General features: G+C 45.4%; 2 protein-coding genes across 2 annotated transcripts; one reads left to right on the top strand and one right to left on the bottom strand.

Annotated features, from left to right (window-relative positions):
- Positions 1-5,181: 5,181 nt before the first annotated feature.
- LOC103640606 (uncharacterized) lies at positions 5,182-6,500 on the top strand. The gene has a single exon (XM_008663856.3). It carries the CDS (start codon positions 5,334-5,336, stop codon positions 6,210-6,212), a length of 879 nt encoding a protein of 292 aa, XP_008662078.1. The 5' UTR covers positions 5,182-5,333; the 3' UTR covers positions 6,213-6,500.
- Positions 6,501-15,905: 9,405 nt separating this feature from the next.
- Positions 15,906-20,613, bottom strand: LOC100282647 (protease Do-like 5). Its single transcript, NM_001155555.2, has 8 exons — positions 20,304-20,613; positions 20,044-20,199; positions 19,724-19,786; positions 19,556-19,645; positions 19,344-19,466; positions 19,121-19,208; positions 17,085-17,159; positions 15,906-16,188 (listed from the first exon to the last, which is right to left on the bottom strand). The coding sequence occupies exons 1-8, from the start codon at positions 20,526-20,528 to the stop codon at positions 16,079-16,081; spliced, it is 930 nt and encodes a 309-aa protein (NP_001149027.1). The 5' UTR covers positions 20,529-20,613; the 3' UTR covers positions 15,906-16,078.
- Positions 20,614-27,113: the final 6,500 nt, after the last annotated feature.

Genomic DNA, 27,113 nt, shown 5'->3' with positions numbered 1-27,113 from the left:
GGACAGGCTCATGCTCACGGAAACGTGGGGAGGGCTCGAATCCCTGGCGTCTTTTAACTAAAGGTAATTCATCGTTTAATTAAGTAGAACTTAATTAAAAGAATTCTTTTAGCAGTCACCATGACTGCAGCGTCCAGCCTGGCTCCATAGCCCGCGACGCCTGCTTGGTCCGTGATCTTTTTGGGTTAGCACGTATAGGTAATCATCTCGAAAGATGTAGACCTCATAGTGATAGGCATTTCAAATGCGGCCTAAAGCACGGTCTCTGGGCTACTAAATTCTATAAAGAATTTAGCGCAGCCAGTGCTTAGGTCTCCATCACCCTATGCTTTTTTTTCCCAAAATGCAACCTTATTTTGCATGAGGACCAGTGAGTTTCGACTTATTAATGTGCTATGTTTTCCATGCAAACGTAAGAGAATGCAAAAACAAAAGCAAGTCGAAAAATTGTGAATTATAAATGTAAATAGAAAATATAATTCACTAACAAGTCTGTAATTTCCATAATAAAAACAGACAAGTATGTACAATTATATATATCATCATCAGTCTAAATATGTAAATTTAGATGTACAAATAATGATACACTCAGTAATTTATACGAACACATAGTTCTTGTGACTGAAAAAATCAGAAATTTTAATTGATAAACATGCCATTTAGGCCAATCTGGTGATGTGGGGGCGGCCCGGGCGCCACCAGGCCGAGGCGGCCCACGCGGCCAGCCTCAAGCCCTCAAGGCCAGGGCGGCCCAAGTGCCCATTAAAAACGAGGGGCGGTTAGGGTGTCTGAAACCCTAGACGCCCCATTCCCAGCCGCCGCCGCTAGGGCTCCTCATGGAGCCGATCTGCGCGCCTCCCCTGGGGCTTGGCCGGCGCTAGGAGGTGATGGCCATGCTCCTGGCCGCGCCACCCCGCCTCCAGGAGGGCCGCGCCGCCCTTGCCGTGGCAGTAGCCTGGCCATCAGGAGGCAGGAGCCCGCGCTCCATGGCCTGCGGCCGCCGAGGGCCGCCCGTCGCGCGCCGGTGCGCGCCCGCCGTGGGCGACTTGCTGCGCCAGTTTTCCTGGCCGCCTGTCTACCACGCCTTGACCGGGAGCCCGACCGTGCCGAGCACAGCGCCGCCAGCCGCGAGGGCCCGCGCACGCGGCCGTCTTGGCCGCTCCGCACCTGCGCCAGGCTCCATGCGGAGCGCCAACAGAGGGCGTCACCAGGGAGGGGCGGATCCGTCCGCGCCCTCCATGCTAGGGCCGCTGCGTGCTCGGTCGGGGTCGCGACGAGGTCGGCCTCTCCCGAGGAGGAACGCCGGGGCTCACCTAGGCCTGGTCGGGGCCGCCGTGCCCGCGTGCCTGCGCCGGGCCTAGCCGGCGCCCGACCGTGCCGAGGACCCGCGCTCGCGGCCGGTGTGGCCGCGCCCGCGCCGGGGGCCGATCCAGCCGAGCCCGTCTACAGCCGGCGTGCCAGATCCGTGCCCGCGCCGGTCATAGTCGGACAACATCGTCTGCGTGACTAAGTTCTCTATGCAAACGATGAACGCGAAAAATGAACAGTAGATTCCATACCGTCCTGTTGTTCTAGAGGCAGAGTCCTCCAATTTTCTTCAACAGCGAACGATCCCTTCATCTTCTTTCTCTTTTTCAGTTGGTTTCGACATTGCTTTGGGGACGGACGGCGCCATCGTTCCCTTCCAGCCATGGGATGTCGTCTCGGCCGTGCCCATGCAGGTCCCGAACCTGCAGCCTCCGTTCGTGCGCTCGATGGAGATTAGCCATCGCCGGTTACAACCAGACTGTCATGACCAGAGCAAAGGTGTTGATAACGTGTTGGAAAGTTACGAAAACGAGACCAGAGAGAATGACAGAATGAAGTCACTGTTGTCTTTATTGCAGAGAGTACACTGTTTATATATAAGTACAAAACAGTGTCTCCCAAGGGGTGTGTCCCTTGGGAAAGAACTGACAAGGGTTGATCACATCATGGTAACATATTTTGTAACACAAACTAGATAGGTATCAGAAAAAGGCAATTATTATTACACGAAGAAAGGGAGTTTTCCCGTCAGATGTTTATTTATTTATTAAAAAAAGGCTAGTAGAAAGCTTGAGGCACGACGTAGCCTCGGCTCCAACTAAAGTTGTTAGAGACACACGTGTCGCTCCTGCTGGGCCGGGCTCGGCAGCTTGGGCCTACAGGCCCACGACGCATAGAGGCAAGCGAGTCGAGCCAGACCACCAAACCCAGTTGATGCTCGCTCAGTCGCTCTTGTTCCTTTCTCTCATGATTATATTTGCAATCAATCATAATCGTGTACGAACGCGTGCACGTGGAGGCGCCCTGCGCTAGATTCTCTACTAATCCGGGGTGATGACGTGGAGCATCCACGTTTGCAGCCCAATCAATCATGTCATCCCTTGGTAGGCGCTAGCTCCTGTCCTAGCTTGCCACTGCTAGCTACCAAGAACAATCTAGAAGCGCATGCATGCATTTTCTGGTCTCGAATTAAACTGTATACAAACTGATTTTTTTTAAAAAAATCGAGGGAGCATATGTGACTACTGCGCATCATTTGGTGGTTATTAACTACGTGTTGCACCACACTACGCCCTCCTCGTTTGGTAGGGCATTTTTTTTTGGCTCGGTTTCTAAAGCGAGCTCGATCGACCAGATGATTTAAAAACAAAAACTGCTAGGAGATGTTGTTTTTTAGCGAAAAGGTAGAAGAATTCGGAACCGTTTTTTTGGAGGAGAGCCACAACCACAACGTACGCTTTGATTTGGCTATATATGCGTACCAACCCTGCCACAGGCGTGCCACCTGTGCTTCGTGACCAGCGAAGAAACGATCACCTGGCGGTACAGAGCAGGACACGTCGGCCACGTACGTCCGTGCCGTCGTCATGTATATCCGTCTACTGCTGCTGCTACCTACGGCTCACCACACCACGTACCGTACACGTTGCATGTGGCCTGCGTGCCAGCGGTTTACTGTATGTATTAAGGGCATGTTTGTTTACCCCAATGGATTAATCCTGTTTGTTTACCCAGATTATCTGGCGTGTTTCTGTTGGGCGGCGGGCTTCTCTGATCCGATAGGCACAAAAACGATTCGGTAGATTATAATGGTAATGATGGGTAATATCTAGGAAACTTGAAAGGGTAGTGGGGAAGTGGGAAAAAAATAATCTGAAATAAGCACCTCCTCACTTGCTTATGGATTATCATAATCCAAGGGGTTAGATTATATAATCTGGACAAATAAGCTAGACTGTTTGTTTGCCTTTTAGGATTATTTAATCCAGATTATATAATCTGGGGGTAAACAAACAGGCCCTAAGCCTGATGACATATTATCTCTGTATAAAAAAAAGTAAGCTACTGAAGTACTAAAAAATGGAGTTTGAATATCAGGAAGAGGAGATATGTAAGCTCCTGAAGTACTAAAAAGGTAAAAAAAAGACAAAATAATGACTACACCACTATAATTATAAATGGTAGTTGCTTAACAACACCGGGGTACTCAAAAATACCAAAAAATAGAGAGAGTTCGTTGGCCATGTTGGATCTGGACACAATTGAGGTTCATATAATTAGAGAGGTTCGAGGTACCTCCATACTAAAAGAGGAAAAAGATTACAAGCTCAAACAAGAATAAATCTGTGCACATGCAGCCTGTTCTTCTAGCTTCCCTGGCCTCACTTCATGACCGACTATATATATACGGTGGGAGATCTAGCTTAATGGTACTAGAGAATGCAGCCTGTTCATACAAGGCATCGGTGCACATGCTAAATAAATCTGTTTGTTTCGGCTTGTTTTCAGTTTCTGACCACCAGAAGTTGCTGCGCAGGGCTGTCAAACACTTATCTTTTCAGTCATTTTTTGTTGTTGAAAACCGTCCAAAATCAACGTGAGCACGAAATCGGTTGAGCCGTCGCGAGCGAAAATAGTAATTTGTCACCTTTTGTAGATCCTAAACTCTATAAATACCTCCGGCTTCTTCACACATAATCTCCATGGTAACACAAGTAATCTCTATGGTAACTAGATTCTCCCCACGAACAGATACAAATAGGCCCCTGGACTCTTCGTCCAACAATCAATTGTAGCCATAATGCTAGAGTGCGTGGCACGCACCTGTACGTAGCCATGGGAGCACATGCATGTACACAAGTTCTCCGTTCTCCCTCGACGACGCTTGAATCGTCCATGCATGCCAATTATTGTCGACCACGACGACGAGCCATCTGATGTGATATCAACTGCACTGCACTGCACTGCGTCCGTCGTCGTCCATAGATCCCTAGCTCCTAGTGACCATGGCCAGCACCTGTGTCCTGGCATGCCGGCCAACATGTACACCTTGAAAGTGAACAGACCCATCTGCTTCCGCTGGTCGGTCTCACAAGTGCAGTAGTGTGTGCCTGCCGCCCCTGCAAATTGCCTGCCTGCCTGCCCAATTTGCTGCAGGAAATCTTTGCGAGTCCAGCTGCATCCAGCAGGTGCCTGCCCTCCCAGTTCAGGCACGCGCATCCAGCCACATGATTTCTTTTTTTTTTTCTTTTCTTTTTTTGGTAGATAAAGATCCAGCCACAGGATTAGAAGAGATGATGATGAGTTGATGACAATGATGATGATAGCACACATATTCAGTGTCTGTCTGCCTGCCCCCATGGGCCATGGCTCTGCTCTGCTTGCATTACATGCACTCTCTAGATTTGCCAATCATGCTCACACTCAAGTACGAAAAAAAAAGTTTAGGAGAGACTAAACTAAACTGATTCACTGAAGCCCTTCTACGTTATATTTATACACGTTTTAGTATATGGAAGTCTCTAGTGGACTTTATGGTATCCGAAACAGTATGGGGCTGGGCTGGAGCCCCGACCGCGATCCGTCCCTGCTCACACTCACAATGGCAGCCACAAAACCTGCAACTACACAGCAGCTAGCATTCATTACTACTGCTGCTACACAAGTGATGATCACCGATCCTGGTCGGCTGCTTGGGCTTGCAGCACGAGCACGGATCTCAAAGCCGATCCAGTGGCGCCGGTAGTTTTTGTTCTACTGACAAGTGGTGTGGTTCCATGTGTATTTTTCTCTCTGGGGCGGGCCCAGGACCGGGACAGAACTTTGCCTTCTCCTCTCTTGCAATGGCCATGGCCCCCTGGCATGCTATAAAAGGGTAGCACCAGGCCACACGCCCTCCCTCGCACTGAACATTCTACAAGCCTCTTCTGCCTCACACACTCTCTCTCTCTCTCTCTCTCAAGCCATAAGAGATAGCAAGGCAGCGCACCCTCTTCAGACGGCAAGCAAGGGAGGCATATAAATATATGCAGCACATGTTCCCTCTGCTCAGCACCGTCAGCAGCATGCAAGGACCTCCTCCCGGCCCCGGCCAGCAGCAGAGCAGCAAGCAGCTGATGAGGACGGTGTCCATCTCGGTGCTGGTGATGTCGCTGCCGGTGCTCTACGTCTCCTTCCTCCACGTCCCGCCCGCCGCGCTCGCCCGCGACACCACCTTCTGGTTCCTCATGTCCAACTCCATCATCATCGTCATCGCCGCCGACTCCGGCATGCTCTTCTTCCGCTCCTCCTCCTCCTCCTCGCCGGACGACGACGGTGACGGCGACGGCGGCCTCCACGCGCCGCCGCCGACCAAGGACCAGCAGGCTTCTTTGGTTGGCGTGGCGGCGGCCATCGCCGAGAGCAGCGGCGACGACGACCGCGCGTACGCATTGGTCGAGAGCAGAGACATCGTCGTCGTCGTAAGCCCGTCGGCGACCAACGACGGCGGCAGCGCAGCGACGACGGCGAGCCGGAGCCGGAGCCTGGCCGGGAGCGAGGAGCGGCGGGCGGCGAGGCGGCGGCACCACCGGCGCGCCGGGCACCGGCCGTCGCACTCGCAGTCGTCGCAGGCCCTCGTCCCCGTAGTCGTGCAGGACAAGAGCGTGGTGCTCAGCGAGGAGAAGCCGAGGCGGCAGCTCCGGCGCGCCGCGACTACGACGACGACGGACAGGCGGCCGCCGCCGGAGACTACTGCCGACGAGAAGGAGAAGCTGGAGAGCGAGTACTCGAGGCTGTCGGACGAGGAGCTGAACCGGCGCGTGGAGGAGTTCATCGCCAGGTTCAACCGGGAGATGAGGCTACAGCTGGAGGAGGAGGAGGATGAGGAGGAGCAGGCGAGACGAAGCGGAAGCGAAAGCGACTGACTGACGCCATGCGCGCGCATGCACAGCGACCAGAGTTCCATGCCCCTTGTATAGCAGAGCACTCCACTCCATGTTTGGCCGGCCAGCTGCTAGGGTCTTCTCTTCTCCATGTGTAGTAGTGAGTAGTGACTAGTGAGGATATAGTTTGGGTTTTGTATGTGAGAACTGAGAAGGCAGAAGAGCACGACGAGCGTATGAGCGCGAATAAACAGTAGACAAGAACACGCAGCTAGAGCGCGCGGCGCGCGAGAAAAAAAAAATAAACAACCACATTTTCGGAGCAAGCTAGCCAGTAGTGTCCATCTGCTTCCTCGCTCCTCGTCCGGCAATCAGTTGGAGATCCCATCAGAGAAACAGTACTGTTCCTGAGCTCCGGCCTGACAGCGACAAGATCTCCCGGCCTCGCGATCTTGATCGACAGGTACGGGTTGTTTTTAAACATAAATAGCGCCTCGGCAGGGCAGACGAATCTGAAATCTCTTGCTTTGTTACGCATTTACGTACGGTGGTGAGGTTTTTTTTAACTGTAATATGGCAAAATTACCCGGATGCTGAGGCCTGAGGGTAAGCGAGAGAAAAAAACATCTTTTACCAGCTAACTATAGATACTTAGCAGAGAGAACAAAGAATGGTTTTTTTAAGCCGGTGTCCTCAGTTTTGGTAGTGTTCTCACTTTTACTCTTAGTTGTGTTTCAAAGAAGGATTTTTTAAGTTGATGCCCTCAGTTTTGGTTAGAGATGGTCAAATGGGCCGTCCGGCCCATTTTGGGCCCGGTCCGCCAGGCACGGTTAGAAAACCGGGCTGGGCCGTCTAAGCACGCGGGCTCAATTTCCTGTTCGAGTCCGGTCTGCAGCGGGCCTAAACGGGCCGGACCGGTCTGTTTAGCACGAAAAAAGTGGACCGAAAAGTGGGCTATGCGGGTTAGTAAGCACGTTTTAGTGTAAAAAAGCGGGCTTAGTAGTATTCGGGCCGTGCCGGGCTAGCCCACCATGCCTAGTTTCCTGTCCGAGCCCAGCCCGCTTATTCGTGTCGGGCCGGCCCGGGCCATGCCGGGCTCGAACCGGGCCCAAACAGCGGGCTTCATGCCGGGCTCGTGGGCCTCGTGCTTATTGGCCATCTATAGTTTTGGTAGTATCCTCACTTTTACTCTTAGTTGTGTTTTTTTCTCAGTTTTGCCCTTCTGTTCTATAGCACTTGAAGGACAAAACTGAGCAAAAAAACACGACTAAGGGTAAAAGCGAGGACACCACCAAAACTGAGGGCATCAGCTTAAAAACCCAAAGAACATCTTTTAAATGCACAAAAAAACCATAAATCACTCTCTAATTCTTTATCTGGTTAGTAACTATCTGAACTCGAATATTTGTCACACGGCTAGTTCATTTTTGAAAAAAGAATCACGACAAATAGAAAAGAACGGACGACGGAGTATTTAGCAAGCGTAAATTGTTTTATAATCTGTTGGGGGTTACGATTGATTGCTACTAGCTAGCTACGGAGTCGCAGTAGTTATCGCAACACTAACCTACACTACACGTGTGTGGTCATCACCCAGCTGTAATAATCTAGAGGGAGAAGGGTTGAAATATGCAGTCCACGCCACTGACCCTTAGCTGTCAGGTTACGTACGTGTGTGTTCGTGTGACACGTACGAACATGTACCATATTCCTATTCCTATATATTAAAGCAGGGAGCAAAAGCTCCCTCCTCGAAGCTCCACGTCATTTTATTTGTTTGTGACTCTCCGATCTTAATCCATCGGCGTCTAGCTGCTACAAGCGTAACCGGCCTCCGTGACGCTTCTAGAAAAAACCACCGCCTCACACCCGTACCCCCTAATACGCCCCTCCCTGCCTTTTGGGCGGCGACAATGTGCAGAGCCACCACGGCGCACTCCGCTCCTCCCTGTGCCTCACGGCCTTCCTCCACTCCCCCACACAACGCCGTGCTGCCAGGAGCGCCCCCTGTCATCTCTCCTGGCACACGGCCGTGGCAGCCTTCTCCGGGGCCACGAACGGCGAAGCCGTGGAGAGCTGCCACCGCACGCTCCGCTCCTCCCCGCGTCTCACCACTCTTCCCCCACTCCCCCACACACGACGCCGAGCCACCAAGAAAGCCCCCTAGGATGATGTACCATTGCAAATAGGATAGTGCCACCAGCACTGTCCCTCCCTCCCTGCGCAGCATGTTACCATGATACCATCTACAGACACTAGATTTGGGAGATTTATGTGCGTGCATAGCCAAAGTTCAACTGATTTGTCTTGGTTTCCTTACTTCTGAATTCTATTGTGGACTGTGGGCACTCATGTCGAGCTACGAACCTACAGCAGCTGGCAGTTGCCCAGTCGCTCTACTATTGTGAGGAGTTGCTTCTCCGTATGGAAGCCGGCCACCGAGACTACATGGTATTGCTTATTTTGATTGGTGTTAGGCAATTCTAACTCTTCTTTGGTTTCTAGCGTGCCTCGCAACAACAAAAATGATTGCCAAAACCATGGAATTGATTTTTTTGTTTATTGGTAGCGTAGTTGTGCAGTGATGTCAAAAAGTGCTAATCTAACTACATAACAATTCTTTGCTGTGGCTGAGTTATGTGGCTGAGTTACACGTTTAGTTAAATAGGAAACTTATTTTAGAGCAGTGAATATTGACCATTATATTCCCTTTAGCTGTTTGATACCTTCAAAAATAATTCTCACAACCTGGCAGAATTTGATTACCTATTTCTGTTGTGCTCATTGTTTCAAAGGTGTTGTTAGGTTTACTATGTTATAGTTTATTCATTTGTCGACTTGGTTAAGTAAGGACGACAAGAATACTTAATTGTGAACATACCTCACAAAGTTAGCTTGTAAAAGTAACCTTTTCAGTTATTTTTGTATTTAGTTTCTCGATCCCGCGATTTCCTAGCTACATCATTCTTTTATTTTCTATGTCCCTTTTTTTCTCTTATCTCCTCTGCTTCTTTATTACTTCCATTTTTAGAGGATATACATCCAAACTGAATGATCTACGTTAGCTACCTGGTGCTGCAGATCACACTAATTTTGAAATGTTATATTCTGTAATGTATGTAGTCTATAATTTTTGTACTTCGTTCCCTGTTGTCAGAATTTTTTCAGGAGCTGTGCCAGCACATACTGCTGGACTGGCATGTTGTTTTTTTTCCTTTTTTTATGAGTGCATCGGATGTAGTGTGTCATGTTCCTAGTCGATGATGTATTGTTTATTAATGAGTCACCTCTCAGACTTATTCACATTCATATGTGTTTCTGGATACATACATTTCCTTAGGAAAGTTGGTATGCATTCGGGTTCAATTGGAGCTATACATGCAGAGTGAACTGTGAAGCTGTGAATAAAAAAACACCAAATTCTAACGGCTACCAGTTTTGTGGAAAGAGGGTGACTTCTAGAAAGATTATGAGACCTTTTCAAGAAGTAATATAAGCGGAACGAAATAAAGACAAAACAACTAAGGAGCACCACTACTACCTTGCACCCCACTGCCCACGTACGACATAAAGCCATCGGAGCAACTCAAATTACTGAAACCTGACGATTGAGACATTGACTATAGGTACCAACCACAATCCATTTGGTCGCCGTTAGGGTGAGCATTCAAGGCCATGCGAATTCATCTTCTGATCACTTATCTTCTATTTCTGTCTTAGAATTTGCTGCCTGCATGCTCCTCCACATGTCACCTTGCATATATAGATAGAGGAGCACAACTCAGAATAGATGACATCAAAGACTTCTTAATCTGATCGCCAACCAATTTAACACCTGAGAATTGTAGTGAATTTACTATTTAATTGTAGTTGTTTATTATAACCCTTCCATGTTACAAGCTTTGATAGATTACAGTCAGCTTACTAACTAATTGCAAGTCAGCTTACTAACTAATAGCAAATGTTCACTACAATACTTTCGTTTTGCAAGCTTTGGTGTAAATCTTCTCAAGAACTGTGGAAGATACAAATAAACTGGCCCACTCATATATGAGCATGCAATACCATTGTAATATAACATCTATACTCTCCACGATGCTACATGTACAAACTGAATTGTGCGACTACAACAAATAATTATCTATTTAGATAATTCTAACACTTCTACGCATAAATATCCACATATATTGCTACTTCTATATGTCTAAACCAACACTATTTTAAATATATTAATTTATCCATTAAAACTTGTGTGAGGCGCGAGCAAGTTACTAGTATAATTCTAATTGAGCTTGTGTGCAGGAACCGAACCATTCACTCTCCGGCTGCTTGCACCAAATCATTCACTCCTGTGCTGTTTCGTTTGGCTCGAGTAGAAAAAATATGCATGTGTTTTGGTGCTATTTTTATTGGTCCTAAATCTAGTAACCTCTCTAGGGCTTGTTTGGGTAATCTCATGTTAGAGTGGATTGAGGTGGTAAGTAGTGTATTGAAGTGTAATATGAACTAATTTTTCTTTCAATCCCTTTCAATACACCTCAATCCACTTCAATCCCTCTATACCCAAACAAAGTCGTAAAAAGATGGTTGTCGGGGGTGTATCTGCACCCCGGTCCGTGGCCCGATGTATGATCCAAATATAATTCTATATAAATCATGTCTATTTGAGGATGTTTGAATGCACTATAACTAATAGTTAGTGACTAAAATTAGTTGAGACATCTAAACACTCTAGCTAAAAGTTCAGCTATTAGCTATTTTTGGTAAATTAGTTAATAGTTGGGTAGTTATTTGTTAGCTAGCTAATACCACTAATAATTTTTAGCCAGCTAACTATTAGTTCTAGTGCATTCAAACACCCCCTGATTCAGTTGAAATAGATAGTTAGCACGGACGGAAGAGAAAGAAAATTTAGTAGTCTCGGGGCCCGGGGATAAGAGAATTCTAGATCCGGCACGCTCTTATGGTTGGGTTGCATATTTTCCCAATCCAAAAAAGAAGAAGAGTGGTTTCCAATATATCTGTGCGTGTAGTGTCCCTAATAAATGGCCACAAAGTTATCTTGATTAACCACAGGGAAAAAGGTCTTAATTTTCATCGAATCTTTTGTTATCTGTTTCACTCAAGGCCGTTTCTAACTTTTTAGAGGCCTAGACAAAATCCGATATGAAGGCTCAATCCAGGTACAAATATATATATATATATATATATAAAATTATACATATATTATTGAATATTTAACATATAAAAAATATTATGCATTGTTTTAAAGTTTATAAGATGACAAATGTAAAATATAGCCAAATACATTGACTTGTACGTTATCTGATATCATTAAAAATATCTTCTAATATTTTGTGATATAAAGTCATCATTTATATTATTGAGATCAATCTCATCCAACAACTTCTTTTTGATACATAGAATCGCCAAGTCATTTAACTTCTATTGAGTTATTGTTGACCTTAAATAGTTCGCAAAAATATTTCACTTTTAAAAAGCTTCTCTCCACTGATGCAACCATCATGCGTATAGTAAATAATACTCTCTCTATATATCAAAATAGAATTCGTTTTGCTTCTTTAGTGGACTCATCATCATCTAGTTGAATATAAACATAAAAATCAAGAGCTAAAACAAACAATATTTTGGAACAGATGGAGTATTTGATATGTGATTGAGACATTAGTTTAACAATTTAAACAAGATTGATCGATAGCACATCACTCTTTGCATATTTGTGTCTAGAATAGTAATTGTCGGTACCTTGAAACAGGGGTAGCCCTGTTACAAGGAAAAGGCGTTGTGCCAAGTCCCTGGTTGGCGCAGTAAACGCCCCACCGTCGCGCAACATCAACCGCCTTGGGGGTCAAGGTGCTCTGGATGTACGCAGCAGGCTTGGACCTGCTGCATGGAAGGCACTGGACCCTGTGCCTAGTGAGCGGACCTCCGGGACAGATCCCGGATCCTTCCAAATGTGGTTCGGGCGGTTCACCACCGGGTCCCAGGTCCTAGGGGTAGGAAATACCCGGACCCTGCCCTGGAAGGGGTCCGGGGCAGACACGTGTCCGGGGCTTGCATCACGCCCCCCCCCTCCGCCAAGGCGGAAACCCGCTGTTACCACATGGCTAGTGGCCCATGACATGAGCCAACGGAAGGAGTCTGACGTCGGGTCACTGGAGTCGCGCAGCCACTGCATTTATTGCAGTAGGGACGCGACGCCTACGCCAAGCCAACGAAAGATGTGCCCCCTCGGCATTTAATGCGTCCAGTCCTCTCCACTGGCAGACGGTGTCAGACGGCGCGCCTGTCCAATCTATCATCAAACAGCGCGCCTGTGCCATGCGGCGGACTGTGCTCGTTGTCCCTTCTGCAAGAAAGCTTCCCCAGCACGCCAAGGACACACAGATCTCCAGCGTCAGGGCGTGGGAAGATTGCCCTGGCAGCGAACATTAGAAGCTTCAAGTATTATATATACATTTTGTCCCTGGGCCCACATGTCGGGGCCCGGTCCCTTTGGCATGCCTCCTTCAGCTATAAAAGGGGAGGCACGCGACGCCAGACCCAACTCTAGACAGACGCTCTCAAGTTCATACAAGCTCCCAAGCAATACATCACACAATGGAGTAGGGTATTACGCTCCGGCGGCCCGAACCACTCTAAACCTCGCGTGCTCTCGTGTGTTGACCCACCAGTCTCGTAGCAAGCAAAACGCTTAGGCCCCTCCTCTCTTTAGGATTTAGGGCGGGTGCAATCCGCCACCCGGCCGGGGAGATTTCCTCCCCGACAGTAATATTTTGGAACAGATGGAGTATTTGATAAGTAATTAAGACATTAGTTTAACAATTAAATAAGATTGGTCGATAACACATCGCTTTTTGCGTATTTGTGTCTAATATAGATAGGTTTCATAGGAAAAAGTGCTAGCGTCCGGTGCCTTCGCACTCCCTCAGACGCGGTCCTGGTTTCCACTTCCAGGAAGGTCCTACATTCTTATATATATATATATATATATATATATATATATATATATATATATATATATATATATATATATATATATATATATATATATATATATATATATATATATATATATATATATATTCCTCTGGGGCCTAAGCTAGCTAGGTGAACGTTCCTATCATGTTGAGATCAAAAGGCGCTGATGATTTGATGGATCTGTAAAAAGCTCAAATGAAAACCCCATGCTGCTGCCTGCTACTAGCTATAGGAGGATAAGGCACGCGAGGAGAACCATGCTTGCAACCTCCATATGTTGAAATTGCTAAAAAGTAGACGACACACAAACAAGCAACAAGGACAACATGGCTTCTGTCCGTATCCACACACAAGAGAACAGACAAATCTCCTCCTGACAATTAACAGCCTGATTGTTTGCTTTACCAATGCAAAGTGGTGATACTTTTGCATTTGTTTACTCGATCGATCGGGCAAAAGTGTCAAAGCGCGCAGTTGTTTTTAATTTGAGCTTATCGTCTTCTTCTTCTTCGATCCAAAAGGGTGTGTGATCAATTAATAAACTGCAGGGTTGTTCATCGCTGTTTCCTCTTGCTTGCTCAGAAACAATTAATCTAGCTACACTAGAAATCGACACGTCGGGAAACTTGGAGCCAGTAACGGTAGGCTCTTGACGCCACTGCTTAGCAGCACGCCACCTGTACGTACTGTACGTCTTAGCAGTGGCTTGGTTTGACATCAGCTAGCTAGTACTAACTGGAAGCTGTCATTGTTGTACCACGCCCAAATCCGACTGCCTGCGTACGTGCGATGGCAGCATTATTTATATACTAGCCTGTACTAGGATATATGTTCAGTAATTTGTAAAAAAAAAAGAGTTGGAATAACTCAGACCGATAGGGTGTCGACACGTGGCGCCCAGCCGGCTGTGACCCCTTCTTTCCCCTGTGACTGTGACAACTGACAATGTGACCTGACCTGGTGGGAGTGGGATGGATGGGGGCGAGGCCGCGGCGCACGAGGCGATAGAGGCGTCGCCAAGTTGGCGTGCGCGCAGTGGCCGGCTGGCTGGCTGGCGGCTGGGCTGCGGCCGGCGCCGGCTGCCATGCCGGGCGGGCACGGCCGCTTGCATGCGTTGGCCTGACTGGCCCTCGCTTTTCCTGACAAGATCATCCTCAATCACGGAGCCTGGCCATGCCGCCGTTGACGGAGACAAACAAACGTACACCACCGCGATCGTCGATGTCCGCACTCCGTATTTTGTCTTCTTTTTTCTTCTTTTTTTTTGGATAGTTGCTGCCAAGCTTTGGATGGATCCTACTACTACGACGTACGGCGCGGGCACACGTGGCGTCCATCCGTCCATGATTGCTTGCCTGGCTGGCAGTGGCAGAGGTTAGATATTTCTCGTTGTTCAAAAAACATATATATATTCCATGGCTCATATATGTATGCTTGTCCAGTGCCATAAACTGTAGGGTTTTGTTTACGGATTTAGGGAAATGTTCGAATGCACACCGGAGATACTAGTTAGCTGGCTACAAAAAAATGCTGATAGAATTAGCTAGCTTTTTGTTAGCTGAGTTTAACCCTATTTAATAGGTAGTGAGAGTGCAACTGATAGTTACTTGGACTATCAGTTGAGAATGTTCATATATCTCCATTTAACTATTAGCTCTAGTGCTTTTAATCGAGACCTTAGCTAAATCTAAGAACGAAATCAGTTTACTACTCAGGAAACAGGAATCGCGTCTTTGCATTCCGGCTAGGCAATTTAGATTACCTGTCAACGCAGGCATCAGACAACATGGGCAGTTGATCTGAAACTCTGGATGCATGCAGATACGTGCGGATAAATATCTGATGACTACGCTGTGCAGAATTTAATGTAACCTAATTCACCAGAGCATCAGGCAACGCTTCGTTCGTTCAGAGGAAGGGAAAGAAGCGGCAGTGCTGCTTGTCCGCAGGAGGGCTCGTGATGGAATGGACGAATCAGACTCGCCTTAATTGGGATTCATATTCCATAATCATGGACCTATCGTCTTAACCAGTTTGCAGGCCGCCGGTAGTGATTAGTACTCCCTCCCTCCGTCCCAATTTAAATTAAAATCCGTTTTAGATAATTATTAGATTCATACAACACTTAATACATGTGTTATATATATATATCTAGATTTATCATTATCTATTTGAATATAGACATAAAAAGCCTAAAATGAATACTATTTTAAAAAGCAGGGCAATGCTAGACACCCGCTCGAGCTGGACCACTCGTGTGTTTGCGTGTGACGAGATGGCCTGTGCCGTGCGCACGCACGTATGGAACCAGAGGTTTGTTGGCCTTATACGTACATACCCCGGCCGGCCGGTACAGTACGGTGATCCGACCGGCGCATCGAAACGTTAGCCTTTGAGTGGAACACACGTACTTACGTACGCCCAGGAGAGCATGCGCAGGTTGCGTGCGACATGTGATGAATCTTGGAAAGGCTACGAGCGCCGGGCCGAGGAGCACGCACGGCACATGCAGGGGGATCGGAGGCACGCCTGGCGACGGCGACAACTCCCCGCCCCGACCCGACCGACGCCCCCACGCCCCACCCAAACAATGCAGCGGACCGGACACGGCCGGGTCAGCGCCGGAGCTCCCCATGATGGCAGTCGAGGTTCCCCTTGCCCTCCGTTTCTTCCTCGTGCCGTTCCTTTCTTCTTGGACCGTCTCTGTGATGAAAGAGAGCGGAGACCTGGCTCATCTTTCTCAAGATCAGGCTCCAAATCAGTAGTAGTGACGACCTCAAGTTGCCCAGCTCCAAATGAGTAGTAGTAATTAACACACACAAGTACGCATATATGGAGTAACGAGAGCGTAGCAAAGACAGAGTGAGGACACGCACTGGAACGGATCATGATGATGTACAACACAGTTAATAAAACCTGTTGCTCACGGAGGTCCCGTACACTATCAGGTTGGGGACCGACTGCACCACCGTGTCGATGGGGATGGCGAAGTTCACCCCGGACGAGATCCCAGATCCTGCAAAAAAAGGAAAAGGGGGTAATGATGTTCAGTATACCATATCTTCTCTTCTGGACCCAGTATCTCGCACACGCAGACTATGTCTGCCTCGCTAAATCTTCCCTGGAGTGTTGCTATGCTCGCCGGTCCGGACTGCCAGAGACAGGTGAGACCTCACGCCCAGCCAGTACACAGCAGCGCAAGATCTACACATCTATATCTATGTCTCTAGACGTACGTACAACACTGCAGCTTGTTTTCTTGAATTGAGGGGCGTAACATAATGTTACTGTCGCATGAAATAGATCGCGTGGGTTCTGTGGAATTTCACTCGACCGGAAATACAGAGCAATGGGGATAAAGAGCAGCAATTAATAGCGCTGACTATGACCTCAATCAAGGTTCCCCACAAGCCAAGGCAAGACGGAGACTAGACCGTCCAATCCAACATGCTTCCATTGGTCTTGACCATGGATTAACAGCAACTTTGCCTGCTGCTTAGGGACACAATCGAAAAGAGAATTGATTTTTTTTCATTCCGTTAACCGTTCCTCTTTTTTTTTTTTTGTCACACAGCAGCCAGGGCTTAACAGGACTAAAAAAGACACAAAACTGCATGACAGCTATTACAAACATAGTCTTTTAATTTATACTCCAAAAACTCGGTTTCATTTCTTTCAAAACGAGTGTTTCCCCCATGGCCGTGCAAAAAAAAAGTTTCTTCAGTGATTAAGGTATATAGTTCCTTGAGAAGTGCATCAAAGTGTGCTATGCAATGGCAACTGATGAAAATGATAAAACAGGTCTCGCGCATAGCATTCAATGAACTGATAGCATGCCATGAGTCAAGAGACATCATGCTTTCATACCGAGTAAGCACAAATTGCTGAACACATGAGAGAAGCTTGACTCACCTTTACGTGTGAATGTAGCAGTATTGACACCAATTACATGGCCATAAGAGTCAATAAGTGGGCCTCCTGAGTTACCTGGAAGTAAGGGAAAAAATTGTAAATATGGAATGGAGTGGAACTTATATTCAGCTAACACGTGTAGTCAGCCTAACCACCATACATTCTTCACACGATGACACGGGCCAGTACATTGTAAACCATGCAGACAGCACAAAAACTAATACTCCCTCCGTTCCAAAATATTATTTGTTTTAGCTCTAATTTTTTATGTCTATGTTCGAATGGATGATGACGAATCTAGACACATATATAAAACAAATACATTGATTATTGTATGAATCAACTAAAAAGGTAAAACAAATTTTATTTTGGGACGGAGGGAGTATTTGATTATATAACTAAGAGGTATAACTTATTTTTCCAAAATAGTGAGAGTTAATGCAAATAAAATCACTAGCCAACAGCACAAAGATAACTGTTATAGTTACAATGATGTACTCACAGCCATCTTATCTAGTAAAAAAAACCTCGACTTGCGCAGGGTAACGGGGAGTCAAACCCAGTAGAAGCAGAGTGCTATTTAGACCACCTAACCAACTCAGCTAGTGACCCTTACGCTTTATCTAGTAAATAACTACAGTGTTGTGCCTACTTATGCCATACTGCCAAGAAATAACCCAATGCGCTCTTTATTCTATCAGATGAAAGGAGAGGCCCAGGCCCTCACTATTCCAATTCATGCCTACGAGACTCCAAGTTGGGCCAAATCTAATCATCCAAAAGGCCCAAAGAGACTTGACTCTCTAAGCAATGAGCAATGCCAATGCACCAACAATTTATGTCATCTGCTGTCCATCCTTACTGCTCATAAGAAAAGCAGTGCTCTACCCTGCTTAATGTCTGGCATGGCTTGCACTGGCACTCTTCCTAATCTTCCTTTGGGAGAAAGAGACCTTAATCCCTATGTTTTCCTAGCAACAAAATCAATGCATGACCGCAAATTATAAAAGCCTTATCCATTCACAGGAACAAAAGAAAAAAAACACATGCATATGGCCAAAGCATTTCCTCTGAGAACCATGAGAAAACTTGGATAACCTGAATTTATTTCAGGAAAGGATGGCCAGTACTCTGCTAGTGTTGCCTATTATGGCCTCTTTGTTGGGTCTTGCCCCTTCGATCACTATAAAAGAATATAGAAATCTTGGGCCCCTCCTAAGTGTAAGTTCTTTTTGTGGCTGGTGGCCATGAACAAATGCTGGACTGCGGACAGATTGGCAAGGAGAGGCATGAATCACCCAGCCAGATGTCCTCTTCGCAACCAAGAACCTGAGACCATAAATCATCTGCTGGTCTCCTGTGTTTTCTCTAAAGTCTTCCGGTACACCAAACTAAGGAAGTTTGGCCTTCACAGCTTAGCGCCTCAGTATGGAGACTACATCTTTCTTCAATGGTGGGAGAGATCTTCAGATATCGTTGCTGGTCCTGGGAGAGATGGTCTGAACTCTCTCATTATCTTGGGAGCCTGGATGGTATGGAAGCATAGAAACAGAGTGGTATTTGATAGAGTTTCGCCCTTAATTCTTCCTCTTCTTCTGGAGTCTGCTAACGAGGAAAGAGAGAAATGGCAAGTCGTAGAAGCCAAGGGTTTATCTATTTTGGCTGCTCCTAGCCACATTGTTTAGGGTTGTTGAGTCCTTTATGGATAGTTTTATGTACGCTTGTTGTTGCCCTCCGTAAGGAGTGTCTGTTCCCAGGCTCTTTCCTGCCCTTGTTTTCCTACCTTTGATTAATATAATGGGCGCAGTTCTCCTGCGCTTTTCAAGAAAAAAACAGTCATGATTAAAGAATACAATACAACTCAAGGGAGCTCAAGTGAAACAAACGAATGAAATGCTGGCTTCATCAAATTCAGTAATTACCATCATTCACCCAAAAAATCAGTTTGTGAACTTGAACCTTTTTTTAGAAAAGATGATTGGATACTGGAGATGGTATTGAGCCCATACATAATACAAAATGAAGGAAGACATTACCAGCATTTATAGCAGTATCTGTCTGTATAGCCCCACGGATCGCTCTCCCATTGGGAGATGGTATTTCCCTCCCCAATCCACTAATAACCTACAAGAAACTTTAGTGATCGCACATCAGAATACTCTAGATTTGATATACAAGGATGTGTACCAATAACATTATCCATAATTAGACAATGTATTCACATCGGACTGTTGGACTCTTGAGAATTTCAGAAGTTACCCCAGTAGTTAGAGTGTGTTCATATCCATAAGGGTTCCCAATGGCAAAGCAGCTTTGCCCAACTCGCAAACTCCGTGATGTGCCAATCAGAGCAGGCCTCAGCTGGTCCCTGTCAGCATCTATCTGCAGCACTAATCTTGAACTCAAAGACCACAGCTCCGAACCAATTTGACATCACCAGAACTTGAGCCACAGATAATGAAATTCCAAACCTTCAGAACCGCAAGATCATATGCTGGATCACACCCTATTAGCCTCGCTTCCTTTGAGTAACTTTTGCCACCAGAACCCTCCAAAAACACCTGCAAAAACAATGAAGAAATGATTGAAGCGAGTAAACAAGGAGATGAATTGTCATCAGTGTGATACCAGTGGGCAACCTTGCAGCGATGAGATGCAGATCCGTCTCCAGCTAACTTCGCAACCACGTGGTAATTCGTGACCTGATGTGGCAGTGTAAATAAACACAGAATTTTTGAAACTTGAAGCAACGAATTACCATCGATCAGAGGACTACTAAATTCACAGATATACCCCTATAAAGAGCACAAATATTTCAAAGCACCAGGGTAATTATACTACCAAACGCTGCAACATAACAGGATACAAAACAACACAATTATAGAAAGTGCCTTAAAATCTGTAGAACTTACTGAATGTATCAACAACTAGCGTAAACGGGAGATAGGAAGACGCTCACAATGTGGCCCGTGGAGTCCCACACGAATCCCGAGCCTGTGCCCTCCACCTTAGCACCGCCGCCCTCCTCGTCCCCGTCCTCATCCTCACCAACTCTCCGCCCCTGCGGCCCCGCGACGACGAGGTCCTTGATGAACACGACCGACGGCGACGCCTCCTGCATACAGATACAGCCAGCGCACGCGCCGCATCCGGCATCGTCGGCGGTTAGGGTATGTAGGGCTCCGCTCCGGGCGGTGGGAATGGGACGGTTTACCGTACCTGGAATAGGCGGACGATGCGGGCCTCGTCGACGTCCTCGCCGTCGGGCTCGGCGCGGGCGGCGCGCGGGGGCGGGGCGGAGACGCCCGCGGCGAGCAGGAGGACGGCTGCTGCGGCGGTGCGGCGGCCAATGGGTGCGACGGACGGGGAGGAGGGCGGAGGCGGAGGGTTCCGGTGGGGAGGCGATGGGAGGAGGAGGCGAAGCAGCTGCGGCCGGAGCGCCATTGCTGCGCGTGCGCGAAGCCGCGAACCACGAGCCGAGAGCAGGTGTGTCCGATGATGGACTGGGACTGGGAGCGCGCTATCTGATGGGCGATGACGTGGCGATGGCGGAGCCTAGAGCTGGCTGGGACTTGGGCCGTGGCGCCGTGCCATCTGAGGCGGGCTTTTGACACGGCCTAAAACGCCGCACTGTACGGTATGGGCTTGGCATTCTGGCCCTTGCTCGCTCCAAGCATCAGCAGCAACAAAGCTTCCTCTTCCTGGCGGTTCAGCAACATAAGCTTGTTATTGTTACGTGCGTCCACAGGCCACAGCAGGCTCAAAAGCAAAAGAAGCAAATATGTTCAAGTTTTGACATTACAAGGAAAGCAATTGTGCCTACACATGCCAATCGGCGTGACGAGTACTCGAACCCAACCCAAACCTCTGTGTGGCAAACACGCAGTATTTTACGCTCGTGTATTTCACGCTGCAAACACTGTTTTGGTTTCTGTGTTTGACAATTTAAAAACTAAAATAGAATAAAACTATGTGCGTGCCCGTGCGTTGCAATAGGAGTACGCTAGGATGAGCACGATACATATCTGAGCGGATCTTATATTTCCTTGTGGGTCTGGAGAAAGTTTGCTCGGAAGCCTATCTAGTTAGATGTCCGTGCGTTGCAACGCAAAAATATTGGACAAAATGTCTGGTTATCTATGTGTTCAATAGTATATCCGAAAGAGAAGCATAAAAAAGCAGATAAGTGAGCGAGTGAAATAGAGACAGATGCAAGTGCACCGTACAAAAAAGCATACATGTGTACAATGGCCATGATACAAATAATAGCTTGCAAGTTTATAAAAAAATAGAATACAACAGAATTGGACATTAGCATACACCGTTTTAATGGTTGCACATATAAATACAATCTTCCAGCGAATTTAAGTTCAAGTAGTGGCACCAATGGCAGCCATCCCGTTCTTCCCTTTGAAAAGCATCACCAGTGAAATCACAAACCTGTGGCCCAAGAATTTTGACATTAGTGCTATTTCAAGCTTTCACAAAAACAAGTAACATCTTTATAGGTCGTCAAAAATTTAGCATTAGTCCAGAATCACGAATCTTTGTAGCACGTTTTCTGCATTATATGTTTAATAAACGCATAAAGACATGTCTACAACAAATATACTGAACCAGCCATATGGATTTACTTACCCAACTAACAGCAAGACGAGTGCCACAACCCACAAAATATACTTGTATGCTTTGTACTTGGGAGGTTGGTTAGTGTGTGGCAACTCATGACTTTCCATCCAGCTAAATTGAGGCCTTGCCAACAGAACAAAACCCAAGAGGAAACCCGTCGCGAATCCACCAATGTGAGCAAAGTTGTCAACGTGAGGTAGTATCCCAATAGCCAAATTGAGTGCAATAATAAACAACAGTGTTATTATAGCTGCTGCCTGCAAGAGCAAATTAAGTAGATGAGCTAAGCGATTATCAATCAACTGGATAAAATAAAATGTTATTCATTTATTGCTTATACTGGCCTTATTGGAGTATATAGTCCAGTTCATGAGTAGTTCAGAAAGCATGGATCCCAGCAGGCCAAATAGAGCTCCAGAAGCACCAACGGAGAGGTAGTTGTTCCGTAGGAAGAGTGCAGACAACATGCTGCCACCAAAACCAGACAATAGGTATATTGCACCAATGCGAACTTGCAAGCAGGAAAAACAGTGTCAGTGAAATGACCATGAAGGACGAATGGTTGGAACACTTAACTGAAATGAATGGTTGGATCGATATTGGTTGGAACACTTAACTGAAATGAATGGTTGGAACACTTAATAGACTGCAGCTCTTGCATCTCCAACCTGACCTGCTCCAACATATCTTGCATCTCAGTCCATTGATCAGATTCTGCCTTTACTTGCTCCATTATCTTCCACATGATTTCCCTACAGTCGCAGCAACTTGCTGAGCGCACCAATTTGCACTCTCCAGACATAATCTGCTCGGAAAAAGGAACAGCTACCACTAAAACTTTTCGCAAGCAATATGAGTAGATTTAGCATGACTTTAGTCTGAAGACTGACAAATGATTCAGTGATCAAAAAATCTACTCCCTCTGTCATGATTTAAGGGCACACCACACTTATGGAGGAGTCAAAATTCTTTAAAATTGACCAAGTATATAAAAAATAACATCAAATTTATATCTTCAAATAAGTTTATTGTAAAAGTATATTTTGCAACCAATCTAATGATAGTTATTACACCTTACAAATATTAGTATTGTCTTGTATATATTTGATGAAACTTAGAAAACTTCAACTTCTAGACAAATGACACTTATTATTGGACGGAAGGAGTAATGCAAGAAACGTCACTGGGCCATAGGGGCAGAAGGAGAGGGTGCGGGCGGGAGAACGCCATAAAATTTTACCCAGTATGTGTCGACAAAATTCGAAAGCATGACTACCAGTTGCTTCAGATTTGAATGGATTGCCTCACCAACTGGCTTTACTGTCAATGCATAGTACGGGATTGCATTCAGAACTGGATACCCAACCAACTTCGGTCGATCTATATGCAGTCATAGCAAACTTATTATGGTGATAGGTATGTGCCTGTGCGTTGCGACGGGATTAACAAAAATTGGTATAAATCATACTTGTAGAGTAAAAAATTACGCATAGCAATAAAAATCCCATCTTAGAAATATTGATGATATCCTTGTGTAGATCATAATAGCATATATTACGATGGTTGAATCATTGAGCATGTACAATAAAAGGCACTAAATATGGGCATAACCTTAAACAATGAGTAGCTAAATGTTGATACTAATAACAATGACTAAAAATGATAGCCACTATCAGATTAAAAATATTACCTCCGTCCATGGATTAAGTGCCAAAGCATTAATTCTCCAAAATGTCCTTTAACACCGCCAATTTCCGCTTGCATGTTTTGATACATTATCATCGAAACTAAAATAGAAAGGCTACAATACGATGGGATGGAACATCCATGCTGCTTGTAATATAAGATAAGAAAATAATGAAAAACCACTGAAACACATATCAATCGTCTCACAAGAACATGGAAATTGCACAATGCGACTTACCCATGTAGTCAGGCTCATCATTGTGATGTTGTACATCATGATCACTCATGCAGGGCAAACTGCATTCAAGATTACGGTTATCATTATGTTATGTCGGTACCTCAACTTTCATAACCACAACAATATAGGACCACTTGTTTTCAGTTGAAAACCAAATGATTTTGCACCTCTGAAAGTGCAATGAACATAATGATAACCAGCGTTCCTAGCAAAGCTATGGGCCATAGTGGCAATGCCTCAAAAAGTGCAATGAACAGGAGTGCCGATGAACAACTTCCATCAAGTATGTGTTTTGTCAGGCTGTCGGATATGAGTGCAGATGAGTGGGATGTATTCCTCAAAAAATTCCAGGAGCTGCTGAAAGAGGCACTGCACGAGAGCGCAAGGGCAGCAGCAGGTCAAAGGATGAAGCAGCGGCTGGGCACTTCATGCAAGTTTTGAGCAGGGCAATAGCGCATCAGAGAAGAAAAAAATATGCAGTGCTACTTGTACTGCTTGCTTATGGAGTGAGTACATGATGAAGATATCATCGTATGCGAGCACCTTCAACCTTACCTTGTGCAACGATCTAGGTTGCAGCAGCCATGTCCAGCAGGTAGATAGGACCACAAGCATATGTAGTGACGGTTTGGAGAACTGCTACGCGTGTTTATTAGCTATATGTTTACGAAGGGGAATGCTTAATAATAAATGTTTCTCAGCCTGTGTATATTGGCTTGATGTTAGATACTCCAGCTTTAGCATGCAATTTCTTAGTCGCTGAAAATTCTTTGTAGCTTGTGACGTGACCTGTGAGCAGTGTAAACATTGCACCTTTGATGGAAAAATAATGCTTACCTGTTGTTGAATATCTTGGATCTGTGCTTGTTTGCTTGGTCTCCAAATCTCTTCAAGGCATGCAGGTTAAGTAGATCACAGGTTGGAACTGTTCTGGAGCAGTTAAAATACCAGTAACATGAGTTCATCTCGCCTCCAGCGACAGCTTCACAAATGGGAACAAAGAAAAAATAGTTGCAAGCCTTCTTTGTCTTCCAATCAGAAAGGTAACCCTACACTGCATAGTCAGAAAGGTGATTTCAACTACACTGTGATGCCAGTTACAAGAACAAAAAGTCATTAGTCGTGTCATCAGTGGAAAAAAGAATCATAGAGACGGTGGATAACTAAACAGAACATAGAGAGCATTTAGCCAAGGACTAATTCTATCAGCGCAGATTCGCTTACAACATCATGCAGTTTCACAAATTTGATAGCATAGGTAACATAGGTTTTGGACACATCAACCAGTAGACCTGAAACATGAGATAATTAAGTATAATACTTCAACAAGAAGTATGACTTGTGACCCTGAATATTATTTATCTAAAGTAAATGTTCGGTGGGAAAAAACGAATTGCTCCATTTTCTGTAATTATTGTGGTCTGTTAAAATTATCGTCGGCCTCGCTACTGTGAGAAACTTCCTGGGACTCTTTGCCATTGCATGCCTTTCAGAATCTCCACAGCAGCATGGTATTTGGTTGGATGATGCTCCATCTTTCCTCAATCCAATTCATGTTTACTCACAATGTAACCCTGGTACATTAATATAATAAACCACAACTCCTGTTACGAGGCCCACTGCAGATAGTGCTGTCATGCCAAAAACAGTCTTTTTTCCAACAAAGGAATATTAGAACCAAATTCCCAAGCGTGAGCTGCAAATAAAGGATTCACTACAGAATAACATGATTTGAACAACAGCACCAATGTTCAATCTTATGTGTCTTCTAAAAACCATAAGTTATTTACCACAATATTTTACATGATTTATTGATTCATTCATGGGAGACAATACAGATCACATAACGGATACTGTTGGGGTTATTTGTGTAGATAGCTACGGAAATGTAGCATCAGGTATTCAGTTAATTTACCTCATTGGTTATGTTACCAATTTTAAATGCTCCCATATGAAGCTTTGATCGTGCTGCAGACAGTAGAGGAGGATGCAAAGATTTGTAGAAGAATATAAAAACTGAATCATAATATGATTGAGGTCTTGGAGAATTATGATCGCCCTCAAATTTAATTATATTTTTACCCCCCTGCACACAAACAGGCTATGAGGAAACAATTAAGAAAATAGCTAGCAAGATATGCAGCAGAAATAATCGACTACCAAACTCCATGTTATTTGTTAAAGGAAAAAGTCCAAATTACTCCCCTCACCTATGGTCTATGGACAATATTCACATAACCCCCTAAAGTATTTTTTAGTTTATTTTACCCCGACACTCTTTTGAGTTGGTTTAATTTACCCCTTAATTTTTTTTGTCTTTTTATTTCTTTATGTACAAACCAAGTTTTTAGTTTAAATTTTGTTGGTTATTAGATATAATAGCATAATTTAGCCTAGAAAAAATATATTATATTTTTATAATTATTTTGATAGGTTAGGGATCAGATAAGATAATAACTTTAATGGTACAAAACTAAATATAAAATAATGATAAAAAATTCTTAACATATTTTTCTAGAATAAGTTATGATGTCTTTAATCACAAAAAATATAAACTTTAAATTCAACTTGTATATGGAAAAACAAAAAAGACAAATCTTTTTATGGGAGATTTGACTTACCTAGGTCTAGTTTGTTAGAACCTCCTTGTAGACGATGTTCTTGGTATATGTCCCACAATCTACTGTGGGATTCTTTCTTACACCCTTCCTCGACCTCTTCTTCCCATCAACGGCTGGGATGGCAAGGATCTTTATGTTCAATCGGGCTGTCGCTCTAGATAGAGCAACATATAGTTGGCCATGAGAGAACACTGGTTCGGGCAAGTACACGCCAACATTGGGAATAGTCTGACCCTGTGCTTTGTTAACTGTCATTGCGAAACTAAGCCGTATAGGAAACTGCTTTCTTTTGAACTGGAAAGGGAATATCTCGTCATCGGAGGGACACAGAGGTATACGGGGCAGGAAAATCCGTTTTCCAGCGTACTGACCCAGTACAATTTCTGTGTCAATGCTATTTCTTTGGAAACCACGAACCACCAGCCTGGTGCCATTGCAAAGTCCATTCGCAGGGTCTATATTCCGAAGCAATATAACAGGGCACCCAATCTTGAGCTTCAAAACATGCGGGGGCAGCCCATTAGGTGTCAGCGTGTTTAGGAACTCAGGTGGGTAGTAGTTATGGGGATCATCCATGGCGCTATCGAAACTATGGTACACCATATGCTCCCCTTGAAAACGATCGATCATCTTAGCATTTATCATATCCACCCAGTCGTTCCACGTTGACAGTATCGCCCTTGAAGTAATGTAGGTGGAATCTGACATATTTTCGTTGAGATTTGGGAAAACAAAGTTGAAAGTCGCCTAGAGGGGGGGTGAATAGGGCGAAACTGAAATTTACAAATATAAACACAACTACAAGCCGGGTTAGTGTTAGAAATAAAATCGAGTCCGCGAGAGAGGGCGCAAAAC

The sequence above is a fragment of the Zea mays genome, chromosome 1 (genome assembly GCF_902167145.1).
Source record: "Zea mays cultivar B73 chromosome 1, Zm-B73-REFERENCE-NAM-5.0, whole genome shotgun sequence".
In the NCBI taxonomy this organism is placed as follows: domain Eukaryota; kingdom Viridiplantae; phylum Streptophyta; class Magnoliopsida; order Poales; family Poaceae; genus Zea; species Zea mays.
The sequence above is the reverse complement of the archived record's forward strand: the minus strand, read 5'-3'. Positions and strand labels throughout refer to the sequence as shown.